This window comes from Dermacentor andersoni, chromosome 3 (genome assembly GCF_023375885.2).
Source record: "Dermacentor andersoni chromosome 3, qqDerAnde1_hic_scaffold, whole genome shotgun sequence".
NCBI lineage: Eukaryota > Metazoa > Arthropoda > Arachnida > Ixodida > Ixodidae > Dermacentor > Dermacentor andersoni.
The window spans coordinates 91,013,212-91,029,585 of record NC_092816.1 but is presented as its reverse complement, the minus strand read 5'-3'; the positions used below and the strand labels follow the sequence as shown (position 1 = coordinate 91,029,585).

Sequence of the window (16,374 nt, the reverse complement as noted above, 5' to 3'; positions counted from 1 at the left end):
ACCAGAACACACTGCTGAGTTATTTAACAGTATTTGACTCTACTCCAGCACATGCCAGAACTGAACGTGCACCCATCATTTTTATGTTCAGTGCAGAAAACTAATGTCAAAATGACATCAGAGCTCCTAAGCAAATTAGAGAATGAATGCAAAATTAACTTTTTAACAAGAAAAACGTAGCATGCCCCTGATTTTGGCAATAAGAAAAATACAAAACCACCGAACTTACCTTCATAAAATGGTAATTTATTTACTTAATTTCTGTCGTCATCACCCTCAGACAGCACTTTATTGTGGTCTATGAAGAACCACGAGATGTTGTCCTCCGTAAGGTCCACAGCGCGTTTGATATTCTGCATTTATCATAGGCCTCCGCAACAATCGCAAATGGTACATGGTATCCATGCCTTGACTAACCACTTCACTAGTTTGCCATGCGATGAATGCAATTCTCTGTAATGCAACATGTTCCCGCAAGCTTAACATGTAAAAGAACTTATTGTTTGAATCTGCTGTCATAATTAAAATGAAAGCAGCGCGTCGTCCTCGTACTACGCGAGAACTCGTCTTGTTACAATCCTTGGCCCCAGTTTGGTCCCATAGAAATTTATGGGCACCGGCCAGAATCTTCGGTCGGGACCAAATTTACTGAAAAATTTAATGAACCGGAGTTGAATTAACAAAAGTCTACTGTGTAAAAGTCGTAAAGAAACAAGTTCAGCGGAAGTGTTTGAAAGCGATGGCAAGGTTGTAGACGTGAAGGGGCGCCAACAGCGCTATGCCTCGGCATGCCGCGCTCGGCTCACGCCTGCCCATCAACTGCAGTCTGATTCAAGCTTGAGGAAGCAATTGATGACAACCACATGTACACTCAGAAAGCATTTATTACGCTTGCAACTAGCACTTCGAGCAGGCCAACTAGCTAAAGTTCATATGGCTGAGCGATTCCTTGAAAAGAATGTGCTAAAAATAATGAGGGGTTCATGACTTATCAGCTGGGATACAGGCATTTGCAGTGTCTGGCAGAAACGTGGTTGGCTAACCACGTGCAGGAAAACTGGAGCGGCGGCAAAGACATACCTATGTGCCACTTGCTGAAGACCAAAGAGACTAGGCCGATCTCGACTAGAACTCGTGCAGCTCGGCCGGTGGCGCCACCCCGTGCCCAGCCCGTGTGAGGGAGGTTCCCCTCTCTCTTCAATCTGCTGGCACATGTCCACCCACCCAAATGTTCAAGCACTCGCTTTGAGACACAAGGATTCCCGCAAGAGTTCTTATTGCACTGGAGCTCCTCATACGGTGCTCTAAGAACACATGGGCGTGACATGTTGGCACGACATAGCAGGGAAGACAGCTTGTGCTGCATGGCAGAAACAGTGCTCCAGCAGTTATCAGGCGTCTCACAATGCTAGCGTGACAAGGAGCGTCACTATTTGGCATTGCACCTTATTGGGCTCACCAAATGAGACATAAGAAAAAGCACCAGCGTTTGTAGCTTGTGAAGTTTGCTGTCCATTCCACTCATGCCAGTATATGCACCTCAGTGCGGTATGCAGACAGCTGCACACCAGAAACACTAGCGTTTGTGTGCGCAATGCTCGTTCTAGCAGCATAAGGCAGCATGCTGCCCTGTGGCTTTGCTGCAGAGTCAGTTGAGCGGACCATTAGGGTGCTTTCACTTCGCTTCGTCGTTTTCTCAGCCAAATGCACTGTGTGTTTCTGGAAACCTTGTAACTCGCAAGGCGGAGACCACACATGTCCATGACAGCACAGTGGCAATGACAGTGCCTTGGGTGTACATATAACTGCTATCACCATAAAATTGGCACTTTATTTTGTTACATCAAAATTTAATTCCGGTGAAATGCCGTGTATTCTTGTGTAAGCTCCGCGTCGTTTCACGAATAATTATTTAAGAAATTATCCATGGACGGTCTACTCTTGCCTTTACCCAAATCTTGTTACGCACAGCCGCACAGCGCGCGTTTCGCTATCTCCATGTCATATCGACACAGTGCATAAAGGCATGTCAGTGTTCTCTTCAGTTGTCTTGGCAGTTTGTGATCTGTTAGCCGAAAGCTCATTGGCTTCGGGGCTGGCACCACAAAATTCATTCACTGTCACACCACGGTTTGTCCTGCCGTACTTTCCGTACACATCACACACGCCGGGCAACAAGACTTTTCGTTGCTTCTGCACTGCCTAAAAAATACCCAGGTATTACAAATTGAAACATTCCATGGACATTTCATATGCGAACGTCAGTTTATTTTTATATCGCACAACCTTATGTGTGGCACCAAGTCCGAGAACTGCTTCAACTTTGAACGGCACGGTATCAGCGTAGTGCAAACAGGCTGCAGTTTATTGTTTGTCGACTAAAGATTGGGTTGATCATGAAATTCATATCCCTCGTGGCCCATTTGAGACTGCCCAATGAAGGCTACGGGTCGATGGAAGCTTGGGCAGTATTGTTATGTTTTTGTGGCAGGTATTATGTGTTCATAAGCCGAGATGCAGTGTTATAAACACAGCTATTCATTACCTGTCATGGTTGGCTTGTACGTAATGGAAGTACGGAGGTGTTCGGAGCAGCCTGGCAGTTAAAGAATACAAGCACCTTCACACGTTAGTGTTGGCGATCCGATATTAGCATTGCTGTAGAGGAGAACAGAAGAGCACAGCACACTCTTTATTACAACATGCTGCATGCAGAAGATGGAGTACCTAAACCAGCACAAGAAAATATATTTGGTCAACAGTCCTAATTGGTCTCAGAGCTCTTGTTTCAATAGGCTGTGGTGCAGTAAGAACAGAGAGTTTCAAAATTGGTGGCGACATACCTTTGTTAAACATATATGTGTAAATACAGTTAAATGTCGATATAACAAAGTTAATAAAGTCAGCACTTCCTTTTATAGAAATTTTGTAATATTGAAATTCTACCTGATATGCAAATAAGTACAGTTGCCAACTGACTTTTTTTTTTTTTTACATAGAAAGGGCTGTAAAAATTTTCTACTTACCGGACAAATTTCAATGACAAAAAAAGAATTTGAGAGTCGGCTACCAAAGATACGGCAGCAGTGTCACCAAGTGGGACGACACTATCAGCAGGTGACTTTTCGCGCAGTCCAACCATTGTAGCATCAAAACCTATCCGACTTCACAAAGAAAGGTTCACTTTAAGGTTGCCTGAAAGTGAAGCGACGGATGACAATTTGTTGTTCAAGGCTGCCATATTGGTTCCAAATATGTGGCATTGCGCGTGCATGTCATGTCGTAGAAATTGAGCAAGATCCAGTACAGCATCCAAAATTTTGGTAGTCGTTAGTGTTTATAGTATTAGTTGTATCAGTAAAAAAGTCAGTTTCACCCAAAAGGTGAAGCATTGATAGTGACAGTGAAATAGACAGCTTCACGAAGTAAGGGGCGTGGTTTTATCAACCATATAAATTGCAGTAAACATTCGTGTGTTAATTAAATTGATAAGCATGGTGTCACACACCATGCACAAACATGAACAGATCGCACCCGATGATGACAAACGCTTTTGGCCACAACACTGGCATTATGAAAAGTGCAGACAAAGTGAAGCGAATGCTTCGTCTGCCTCTCGCATTCCTTGTGTCGAAACTCGTGATTATGCGAACTCCAATAATAAATGTGTGGGAAGACAGCACACATGAAGCCACCAGCCATCTAGGCTTACCCAAATGCTTGCACCCTCTGTAATGCATACTTTCTCTCACACTCGCAACACAGGGCACAATAGAATCTTATCACACCTGGACTTTATATAGGACATGATGAGGAAATGGTCTGGCATTTAGTACTATAGTTACTCATGTTTATAATGCGCTACTCTGCTTCGGCGGCCGCTCAGCGAGGCACGGTGTACGCAAGCAATCCCACATAATTTAACCACTTAACCATCTGTGCCTGCAGCTGTTTCCATTCGCTGCCTCTGTATTCTTTCGCGGTGGCAATGAAATTTCGTTATATTGAAATCGTTAAAACGCTTAAAATACATGGTGTTCTATGGACAAGAAGTTATAAAATTTTAAATACTTTGTTATATTGAGGTTTAACTGTATACTCATCTTTGCAATTCATTCACATGTGCAACAAGAGGCATTTGCTGCCTGTGTACATTTAGCAACCTTTACCCACGCTGCACAATGCATTTTGGTGTTGTGGTGATATTCTCCTGGGAACCTGTTTCACTGGACCATTTTTAACATTAAGGTGCCTGGCATGGTCTACAGTTTTGTGTACGAAGGTTTCAGTGCACTTATTAAATCTGTGACCAGAATCATTTCAATGTTCTCTCTGGTATGGCAGCTCACATTCATTTTTAGTGCATGTTTTCTTCTTCTTTTTTTTATTCGGAGTTTGCCCTGTGCCATAAAATGTTTATTGCGTGCATGTTCTATATATAGATTGGTAGTTCTTTATGTCCAATGAAAGCTAGCAAGGATCTACGGTGCAGAACATAGATCCTCGGATGGTAGTCAGTAGGGCTTGGGCGCAGCTCCACTTTTGACAGTTAGTGGCACCTTGATGAGTGCAGTCCAGCACAATTCCACAAGAGGTGCAGTAGATTTGCGGAGGCAGAAGCGACAGGTGGGCCAAAGGCAGGCATACAGTCCGGAGCCCATAGACAGGTCGCAGCTGGCGTCAATGCAGCAACCACACATATCCTTCTTAACGCAACCTCCTCGCGGCGGGAGAGACTGGACGGGAGCTCTGATCCCAACGGAGTTATCAATGCTTGTGCGGAGCATTGAAGGACTTCATTTTTTTCATAGCCATGTGAACACGGGGATGTTGTGGGAAGAGCAGCAGTGGATATATCACTGGAGGTTAGGGACCTGCTGCGTCTACCTGGATGTGTCCTGGTGAAGATGAACGGGGTATCCAAACAATTCACACCATGCACGGGAATGTCAACACTTCATGATGCACTTTGTCGGCGAAAGGTGATCCGTTCAATATTGTGCGAAGGTCTTTCACTGCTTTGGTGTTTTTTTTTATAAAGGTGAAGCATTACCTGAAGCATTACAGCTCAAGTACTTGGTTTGATGTTATGCCATACTGTTAAGGCAAACTGGTTCAGAACGATGTGTGTGTGGAGGTTACAATCCAGGCCACATGTAGAATGGCACACATCGTTCCACCCACATTGCATTTCACTTAAGTTGCTTACTTCCTTGGCTCAAAATGGCATAGTAGACATCGTCTGTAACCGAAATTAGTGACAGGAGCCCCATGTTGGCTTGCATGTTTGGTGGTGCCCGAGGTTTGGACAGCTTAACCACAAATTTAAAGGCTATTGCTGGCTAATTACAAAACACATAATGGCACATAAAAGCTCGATATGGCGATCGCTATTACTGCACTGTAGAGTCACAAAAAAACGGATTTGTTTTTATCCACTTCCTTGAAGTGCCAACATGTGGGAGAAGATTATGTTAACAAAGCCTCATAGCTTAGCAGCAGAAATCACTGATGACACTGCAGGTTCAGTTGAGGATGCAGAGCTGGTTTAGAGCACATTGTCTCTGCTGTCAGGGCTTACAGATGTGTCAGCGGGACTACTAGTACTGCCAGCTGCTGCATTTGCATGATAAAGCAGCATGTCTCACATTTAAAACATGTTAGCACTGGCTGGGCAAGTTGCCTCAGTATCATGTCTTCATTCACGAGTGCTCTTCATGCCGCATTACTCAGATAGGAGACCCAAGGCAACATCCAAGCACCATTCTATCTGTCATAAAGCAAGTGTTCTACATCTCTGCCATGAGGCTGTTCATAATGCCATTGCATACATTGTGGAGATGACGGACATGCTTGCTTCCTTTCAAGGCATGCTATAAAGCACTACAACTTCAAGCACCACTCTGTCAGTGACAAAGAAAGTGTCCTATCTTTCACGTGGCGGAAGGCTTGCTATAAAGCATTTCAGTGTGGCCCTGCCCACATACTTGACATTTTGAGTGATCGCTACCACGTGCTAGGCACTGCCTATTTGGTCTTATCCTGGCGACGGTAAAAACAAGAGCTACATCCTTATCTCAAACAGTGGCTTCACATGAAGGTTTGCTCTTTTAGATCACACCACTGAGGCGTTCGTTCCGTGTGGTAAAAATGTGTGGTATGTAAAGATCATCAGTTCTACGCATTTTCACATGGCCAACACCCATTTGTCACCACATTTGACTGAGCGCCTCGTAATTTCATCTCTTTTGCCACCTCTAAAATTAGTACGGTACACGGAGCCTGTTGGGCAAGAAAACGCAACGTCAGAGAAACAGTGCAACTGCTGCAATGGCATGGCAGTTACACCTTTCTGCTAGTGAGCGGGAGGGGACATATTGGACTCCTGGCTGTGGCGGCTGTATTCTGAGTTTATGTACATGCCCTAAGAACCCCAGGACACCATAGTTAGTCCCAGAACCCTTCAATACAGCGTCTGTCACAGCCCAACTGTTGCCTCAAGGCATTCAATCCCACTGGGTAACTTAATTGTAAATGCATTGCACTGTGCAGTTGTTTATCGTTTCTGGGTGTAGTGTCTCTTATGCAGTGTTGATACAGTGCAGTTATGCCTTGCACATTTGTCTCGGGCCAGCACCATCTGTGTCGTCATCAGACTCAGTCCTCACATTATGTCCCTTCCATCGCCATGTCTGCTCTGTCAGGTGCCTTTTGTGGGTGGTCCACAGCCCCCAGTGGGGTCTGCCGCAAACACAGCAGCAGCGGCTGCAGTAGCCGCGGCCACACTACAACAGCAGCAGCAACAGCAGGCTGCTGCAGCAGCAGCAGCAGCCGCAGCAGCAGCAGCAGGTCCCAACCCAGCACAAGTCACACCCAAGACCAAGACTGCACTGGCCAACCTGCTTAACACACGTCTCCAAGGTGTCGCCAGAGGGCCCGGAGACTTGGCTGCTGACGCCCTGGGTCACGGCGTCGTGCGGCTTCCCACCCCAGGCAACGAGGAACAGCAGCAGGCCCAGCACATTAGGGTTGGTGCATGATAGGACAGGCTGCAGCTGGGGCCGTGTCCTCTTGGACTGCTCGCAGAAGTTGGACAAGCTGCATGTTTGTCAACTGAGGATGCACCGTGATGCAAGTTGTTTTAGGGTTCCTGTTTAGCTGTCGTGGAACCCCTTGACCCACTTGCTGCAAGTCATTCACTGACCCTCTTGAATGTGAAGTGTTTTCTTTTAATGCAAGAGCATGCGTGATAAAGTCAAGTTTTGGCTGCAATGACTAAAAGCATGCTACATCTACTGCTAGCAGATTCACGTTTCTTGTATTTGACTTGTGACTTGTTTGTGATCAATAAGAGAGGCAGTGTTGCATGCCAAAATGAGAAACTAACTTCAGTTTCATTTGAAGGCAATCAAGGTCTGAAGTCTGATTTAATATCAACACTGTTCCTTGGTTTGATTTCAAAGTGAAGAGTACATCTTTGCACAGGTTGTCATGGAAACCTCACTCATGGACATTTCAAGAGACATTCGTCCATGGCAAATTTAAATTGCAAATGCTGTGAACAGCCTGGAATTGAGCGCACAAGACATTCCTTTTGTTTGTTAATTATTACATTAGTTCACCCTGCAGCATAGATGGAGTGAGGCTTTTTAAAGACGAAAGAGAAGCCCAACTGCTAAACGAAGTTTATAAGTTGTCTAACATCAGAAGTCCAGTGATCAGTTAGTGTGGAGGCTTACAGGGCGAAGATGGCAGCGACACACTGATGTGAAGGCTTGGAATACGTCAACTGCAATTGACAAGGCCCATGTCAACAACAGGGGCGGCAGGGCAGGGGTCGAAAGCCTTTGTGTAACTACAAGTCAATGGAGAAGCCGGCTTAATAGCTGCATTCACTCTAATGCAAAGGACCGAGAGCTCTCCAAGATGACTGCGATCTGCCATGGATGTCAGAATGCTGCAGAAGTGCTTGCATGGAGCACTGAGCACTTTTGCAGGTGGCTAAGGTGTTTGTCTCCAGAAGTTTAGTTTTCTTGCTCTGTGGGCTCTTTTCCTAGCTTATAACTTAGGCTTGGCAGTCCTCTTGGTTTCATTTCTTTTCATGTTGCTTAAAACGCGAACCAAATTCCAACTATCGGTTATTTTGTCTTGAGGACCTCTGGGAAGCCATGAACCACGGTTTTCGGAACACTGGTTCAGGGTGTATGCAGGAAAAGCCGACACATACACACTGACTCTCGACTTGTTATTTATGTGTTGCTTTGAATGATAACCTTCAGCAGAAAATTTTTGAGAACTTGTCCAAAAGTAGCTTTTTGCATAACGAAACTATATCATTAAACTATGGCATGTAACTCTGCTGGTTATGCTTACAAGCTCACGTGTACATGCTCAAAGGAATAGAAACCCCCTCTACCTAAACAAAAACACTGCAATGCTGCCACATCTGCATGATGTTACATTTTGTAACTTCTGTACATGCACACACCTTTCAACACTCTCAAGCATACCTGTCAACTCTCCCAAATTTTTTTTGTAGAGTCTACGAATTTGCTTTCGATATTACGAACGTTGCACATTCTGTTTGGCAAAAAGACCTTTAAAGTTGTTAAAAGGCCAAGGTTGCGAAATATGCATATAAAAATGAATTGCAATGGTACCTGCACCACTCTTTTGTGGCAGCATAAGGCACCATATGCTAGAAGGGCATCTGAAACTTGAAGTTTATCAAGACGAGTTCCTAGGCCAAATCAGCAACAGCAGATTCGCTGAAAAAGTCATCGTATTGAAAAAAAAAACTGTGTTGCTTGTGGGTCTCTACTGTTCCATGTTTGCTGCCACTTATATGCTGCGTTTAAATGTAAGTCATTGTTAATTAATTAATAAAGCTCCATTTGCAGAAGAGATGGCCTAGCCTGCGTGAGGTATACTGTGCATATATCTCATGGCAAACTTTTGACGAATGCGTGCCATGCACTGCTTACCTCCCTCCCCCCCCACGTCCAGGGACCTTTTACAAGCTTTAAATTTCACGGGTTGGCAGGTATGCTCAAGGAATACACGTTTAGCCAAGCTAGATAGATAATGCCTGCAATAGTAGGTGAGCAAAGAGGCTTGGCATGCCAGATAAATGACTCAACATTTGAGTGAAAGGCAAGGGTGAGATTGTGAAAGCATTTCGTTTTCCAAACGTTCGCTTGCCCTCTCATGATTTGCCGGGCACCACACTCCCGCCCCATTGCAGTAGCGTGCGGTGACGAAAGCGTGTCACCTGGCGAACCAGAAGAGGGCAAATGAACGTTATGAAAGCAAAATGCTTGTGCGATTTCGCCTCCAGGTGACTATGCCACATCTATTATTTCCAAGCAACTTGCTTGTGTTACAGATTACAGCAACAACAGACCGTTATGGCCAGTTGTTTGTTGATTACAAGAAAAGCTGCATTGTATTTGAAAATGAAAAGGAAAACTTGATCAATATGTTTCGTGGGCATGTGTCTTTCGTATATTACCTATGGGACCTGCCGTACAGCGGTATTGCAGTATTCATGAGGTGCAGACAAAACTCTTATCTTTCCTTGTCACTTTACATTTGTTCTGCCAGACGCATCATGCATTGGCGAGGAGTGTCATTTGCACGTGCAACTTGCATGAACACTGCATGATATTGTCAGCCTTACTTGTGAAGGCAGAGTGGCACAGCTACATCTTCCCTGCCCTGGTTGATGCCATGTTGAACTAAAGATTTGGCGGAGTCTAATGTCGCTATATCCTTTTTCTTTGTCCCCCCCCCCCTTTTATTTATTTATTTATTTATTTATTTTTGCTTGAAATTGTCTCACGAGAGGTTTTATGCATTACCTGAGAACCTTCCTGACTTGCATGCTGCACGAGACAATTCGGTCTCATTGTGGGAACAGCGTGGCATAGCCACATCCTCTCTGCACTCGCATGCCAAACCGAACACCTGCTGCACTCTCAGATCCTGAGTATCTTTGAGCTGAACAGCATAAGAGTACAACTCACTAACTTACAGCACACAAAAGAAGCTGTGCTGTACGTACACACATGCAGTCTTCGTGAAAAGTATACGGGCTCCATTGCCTGCAACCACAATGCTCGCTGCAATCTTTGAAGGTGTTCTAGTGGTGTACCAAAACTTCCAACGCTCTGGGGAATGAAAAACACTCTTGTACTTGCCATTCGGAGGTTTGGAGTGTCGGGAGTGCCACAGGTACCGCAGCACATAGCCAGCCAAACAACATATATGGTGAAGACACGGTATAGCCCTTATACTTTTCACGAAGGTTATGCATACCATTGTGCACTGTATAAGCTGCACTCATGAAATGAAATGCGTCAATTTAGGGCTGACTAATACGCATGCCTTTGTTTCCAATGTCTCGAGTTCATTTCACTTTGGCATAATTTTTGCTCTTATGCTTAGATCATAGTTCCTACCACCTTTAATGACCAGATGTATAGGGACGTGACATTGTGCTCTGAAGTAATTTAGATTGTTCGGTGTTGTACTTCAAAATTTCACTATCGCATTTCATTCCGTGAGCATACCACAGTCAATGCTTGTTAAAAAGGACCTGCGTACAACAGACTTTTGGATATAACGCACCATACTTCAGCATTAGTTTGTTTTACCTATTTTATTAATGCACCAAAGTTTGCTTTCAATGGACCGCGCTACAACGCACTATCGGCTACAGCGAACGAAATAATGGCCATTTTTTTTCATAATTGGCCGTATAAAATGGACTTTGGCCATGTCGACATGGCCTGACAACTGACTTGCGAGGGTCAGCCGACGATCGGGACTCAATATCGCGCGCGCGAGGGAGGGAGAAAGGCGGGGCGGAAACACGCTTGTCTCCTTTCGCGCGCGAGGCACAGGAAGGGGGAGGGGCTAGGCGAAAGAGAGAGAGAGCGGGTTATACTCCGACGGCTACTTCTTATGGCGCGGCCACTGTATCTTGAAAGCGATCTGCAATGTGGACAAAGTGTGCATCCGTGCGGGCGCTGTATCTTGAAAGCAATCTGCGACATGGACAAAGTGCACGCCCGCGCTGGCGCCGTATCTTAAAGGCAATCTGCGATGTGGACAAAGTACGCGGCCGCGCGGGCCTAATCTTCAAAACGATTTGCGATGTGGACAAAGTGCGCCCCATGCAGGTAGCTTCATATCCACTGTGCTTTCAACGTTTAGTTCACATTGAAGTTAGAGACAGCATGAAGGTCAATTCGCTTGTTGCTGCTGCCGCGCTTATCTTCCTTAATTTCCTACTGGAATCAACGCTTCGCCTTGCGGGCAAAACTGCAACTTCTTTGTTTGATTTTTTTACTCTGGACATTCGTCACTCACTCTTTCCAATAAAGTTGTTAGACATCATGATAAACGCTTCGCAAGTGAGGTGTTTCGGATATTATGTACTTCGGATAAAACGGACGTTCTTTTATTGGATTATCAGGGTCCGTTGTAACGAGAGTCGACTGTGGTACGTGCACATCTCTGTCCTGTTTTCGTGTGCTGCAAGTTAGTGGGTTAGGAACGAAATTGGCCCCACAGTCTATTCCTGTGATGAGTGTATTCATTTAGAGTATGATGTGCATGCGCTGTACGTGTACACGTTGCATGAAGTAGTTTGCCCTGGTTGTGGGGTCAGTGCAGTGTAGCTGCATGCTGCACGCAATGACACAACGCTCAACTGAGTGCACGTACTGGGTTTTCGTCATATGCTCACGCAATAAACTGTGTCAATTTAGGCCTAATCAGTGTGAGCACATTGCGTTTTTCCAGTTCATCTGACATCGGCATAGTTTTCGCTCTTATGCTTAGATCTGAGTCTGTGCCATCTTTAGCAACCATATACATGGCGCCCTTATACCGCACCCTCAAGTAAATACATTTATTCGGTGTTTAAAATTTCCTTGATGTGTGTCATTCCACGAGCCGTCTGCATACTTGAAATGCATTGAACAACACTCGAGTGCTGCACGCCCCTTGTCCCTGTACAAGTGTCCCGCCGGGTGTTTTATTTATTGATTGGAAACGTTCATGTGCACATTTGCATTGTGTGAAATTCCTTGCACGGTTCCAAAACAGAGTGCCACAGAGGCACCACTTCCTCTTTACCGCCTTGTTGAAGTGAACATCGGCCTTATTCTTACTTTAAAGTAATTCAAATGCATACCAGAATGCTCTTCTGTTGCTGACCTTTTTTTTGTTTTGCTTGCACTTGTTTCACCCGTTGTGTTATGCATTGATTGGGCATCTCATTGCATGTGCCATTTACACTTGTATTGCGCAAAATAATTTGCACTGTTATAGGGCTCATTGTCATAGGTGCCACCTTCTACGTGAGTGCATTGTTTGGCTGGAAGCCTACAGACATTAACGTAGTTGTAGTCAGCACTAATTACATTTTGCTGAGGAAAAAAAAATATAGTACAAGTTGAGCACATCTGATCTCTGTGCTTTAGTTATTGTATTGCACAAATATGATCAAATAATTGGAGATATCTTAAATTTATTGTGCATAGGAACTCACGTTGTGTGCTCACGTGCAGAACACAGCTGATTCTGATGTATTTTTGCAAGATGAGAGGAATTTATTGAAACATCTATGCCATGTGAGAAAGAAAGCTTTGCTAAGTTTGTTGGAGATCTTGCTCTTGACTATAGATCTTTCAATATAAACAGGTGCCCCTGTCGCATATTCAATGGAGTCTTCCAAACAAGAAAAAAAGAGGAGGAAGTGTCAAAATTCTGGCTAGAATTGTGTCAACAGTTGTGTTTTTTGGTGTCCTCTGTCTCCCGACTTCTGCATTAGGGATTTGGTTCTCTTTCGGGTTATGTCAAGTATACGGTCTGCTTATCAGGACGAAAGACATAGGTCAGGGTGTTGATTGTCAGCATTATGCAAGGCATGCACCAATATGAATGAGAAGAGATCAGAAACCATCTGAATACATGTTTGGAAATAAGTTATGCTCATATTAAGAAACTTTAGGTTCAGAACAGAAACGTTTAACGTTTCTCTTTTTAACATAAATGTTCTGATACCCTACATTCCATTATGTAGCTTCAGATACACGTGTGCACAACAGACGCTTCTATACTGTACTTGAATGATTCCTCAAAAAAATTGTTGGCAGCGCATGTGAATGTGAAAATACTTGACCTGCTTAACTGCACGCAGCAGTTACACACGCGTGTTGCATTTTGTTCGCACTGCTTCCCTTGAAATCTTCATGATTTTCGGGGGATAGACGTTGGTGACATGAAAAGGCGGGGCAGTCCACTCGCAACAATATTCGCAAAACCCAGTTATCTGATCATTATATTTACATGTCATTGTGTCTGAACAGTTATATACATTACATATATGATGCAGTAGACAAAGGTAGTTGCTGTTTGTCATTAAATAGTCATATTGTTGTGTAAATGGACTTCTCTGCATTCCAACATTAGCCTTTTAAGATGAAAGCTTTATTTCGCATGCAAAACACCACAGCTGATGGCACGCACAGTACACCATGTGGCACAGACAACCCAGTGACAAAGAAAACGGACAACCTGAGTTCTGTTGTCGGCTTCTTTTCTTTTTGCTCATGTTTTCTATCTCCCATACTGGTTGAAATACTAACAAGCCTGTCTTGATGTCTTGGAAGAGTGGGTGTTCTCAGCAGGGGAGTAACTAGCTCTGGTGCTTTGAGCCAAACTTGGCTTCCCTTCTAACAGTGATGTCTTCACTCACAGCTCAAAAGCATTCTTGATGACTCGTGGGGCATCTACTTCACACTAAATCCTGTATGCTCTGTTTCGATATCTTTATTCTGTTTGTTTGGTTGCAAGGATTTGGTGAGAGATTCTTTATTTTTTTATGATTTTTTGTTGTATGTCCCTAAATTTAGCTATGCCTGTTTTAGGAACCATCTCTGGCTGAAGGTTTTCCGTAACTTAACCCCTTTCTGGTCTGAAATTTCTTTTAACGAAGTGAAAATATATTATGTTCATCGGGGTTATAAAAATTAGGGGGAAAATGTAAAGCAAGAATTCCCCACTGGAGTTATTTGGCAATGAATTAAAGGTTTTTCTCATGAACTGCCAAGAAGTCAATTTGTTGTAAGCAGCATGTGGTTCTTCAGACATATCAGTTCAGGATCATAATCATGTGAAATATTGTCACAGATTATTTGAAGGCCATTTTTCTGTCACCCAAGGTAGGCTATATGCGTTAGGCAGCAGGCTAATGCATATAGCCACATTTATCTATCTATATATAGGGAAAGCCACATTTATCTGTGACATAAAGTCTACAAATTATGTAATTACTAATTTGAATTGCTGATGCTCACATTTCTGAAAATAGTTTCGCTGTTTCTTTTTATTGATGTCTGGATATTTCATGCAAGACAACACGATTCCTACAGGAATCATTGGACCAGAAAGGGTTAATCCTTGGAAAGTAAAGGTAGAATTTACTGAACATCATTTAAGTGTTGTGTTAGGTTTTATTTGCTATTTGTTCTTCTCACCCACTTTTTTTAGGAGGGTCCCATGATGAACCCGGCCTACCGGTCAGTTCGTGCGCCCGTCCCTCCACCAGCTCAGCACTTGGCCAATGATGCAAGAAACTTTGGCACTGAAGTCCCTGTGAATGCCAATGCCCCGGTTGAAGTTCACTTTTATGGACATGATCCAAGAACACAAGGTACACTGGTGTTTCATGCACAGTTCTGACTGCTTTTTTCGCACTAGCTTTTACCTGGGACTTATATATTCGCATTTTTAAATGCTACCGGACAAGACCTGGCACATACGGGAGTGGTTGATCAGTGATGCACCATTAAGATAACATGAAGGAAGAAGTGGCACCTTTTAAATTGGCTTTGGCTGGTGACTTTGCCACTGGATTTTCTTTATAAGACTTTGTGGCCTTCATCTTATTGTGTACAATTGCTTCGCATTTAGGTTCTTGAATAATGCTCCCTAGAAATTGACAAGATAATAAGCATGCTGGGGTGTGTGTGCCTCCAAGCCTTTTTACTTAAAGGGCTTTCCGCCTTTGCTAGCTGCATATTTAGGCTTAGTTTTCCTTCTAATAAGGCAGCATCAGACATCCGTTAGGCTTAGCTCAGCCTACAGCTTTAAGCTTACCACTTCATGTCAAACGCTGCTTTGTTTCTAGGCTTGGATGCTAACGAGTTGCAACATTTTGCAGATATAGTTCGTTATTGCGACGCCCATGGCATATTTTTTTCATAAGAGCGTTTTTTTTTTTTTTTGCTGAGCAGTAACCAGTAGTGCATGAAGTGTCAGATTAGAGACACCAACATTCATCTGGTCTACAGTATGCACAGCAGCAGCACTGATTGTATGGTGCTCCCCACGAGTTCTCCGATAAATAGGCTGCTTTGTCAAGCCACGGTTAACGCAGTGCAGTCGCTCGCAGAAATCTGTGAGACACAGAATCTACATTCAAGAAAAAAGATCGTAATAGGCTCGCAGTAATGAAAAACTTCTGCTAATTGGAGCAAATTCATGTGTTCCACACAATGCAGGCGACGTCGTGAGTATAATTCTGTGGCACGATTGTACTGTTGTGATAGTAACATTGGCAAAAGAAGAATAGTCGCAGAGACAGCAATATTGTCCACACAGGATTCAAATTTGAACGTTGAAGAAACGACTGGCTGTGCATGCTAGTTGGAAAATTAAGTGCTGTAGAACAGAAAGTGCGCACGAGCAAGATTGAAAAAGGTTCAGCAAAAGAGTCGTTCAGTGCAATTATCGGTTCTTGTTTCTGCCTCACCCCGTCATTGCTAAAATTATATTTAGAGTGGTCATAACTACGTGGCATCCCTGACGTGTACACATTTCTGTGGCAGTTTTCAAAGCAAGCGAAAAATGCTAGTTGCACCGCATGCCAATTTTTCTTGTTTGTTATTAACAGCAACAAAATTCTGGACCACGTAAGAAGCCCCGTTGCAGATAATTTAGACATACAGTAGCCTCTGTGGGAAATCTTACACTTGAAATGCGATTGGCTGCTTCACAAAACACTCGCAAAAATTAATTTTTTTCGTACCGAAACTGAAAAAAAGAAAATGCCGCCATTACGACTTGGCGGAAGTGACATACTATTTAGACTGTAGAGAACCAGCGTCCGGGTCGTCTGCTTCCCTTTGTATACCGTTCCCGTGTATCAGCAAACCAGTCCTGCACGTAGGCTAGCCACAGAATTGTATATATTCTGCTAGCTGCCTAGGGCGCTGTAACAATTCGGCATTGCGCGCCCACAGTGTTCGTTTAATACGAAATATTGTCCGAGTCAAGCCAGTTTTCGTTATCTGGTTGTCT

At 43.9% G+C, this 16,374-nt stretch overlaps 1 protein-coding gene across 2 annotated transcripts in view; it reads left to right on the top strand.

Moving 5' to 3' along the window:
* Positions 1-16,374, top strand: part of LOC126542341 (uncharacterized) — an 84,222-nt gene that overhangs the window by 26,604 nt on the left and 41,244 nt on the right. Inside the window, exons 12-13 of one of the 2 annotated variants that reach the window (XM_050189389.3) lie at positions 6,705-7,028; positions 14,563-14,725. In XM_050189389.3, coding sequence (XP_050045346.1) covers positions 6,705-7,028; positions 14,563-14,725 — 487 coding nt within the window. The remainder of the gene's footprint in view (positions 1-6,704; positions 7,029-14,562; positions 14,726-16,374) is intronic. The other variant, XM_055076618.2, reaches the window with a different exon arrangement.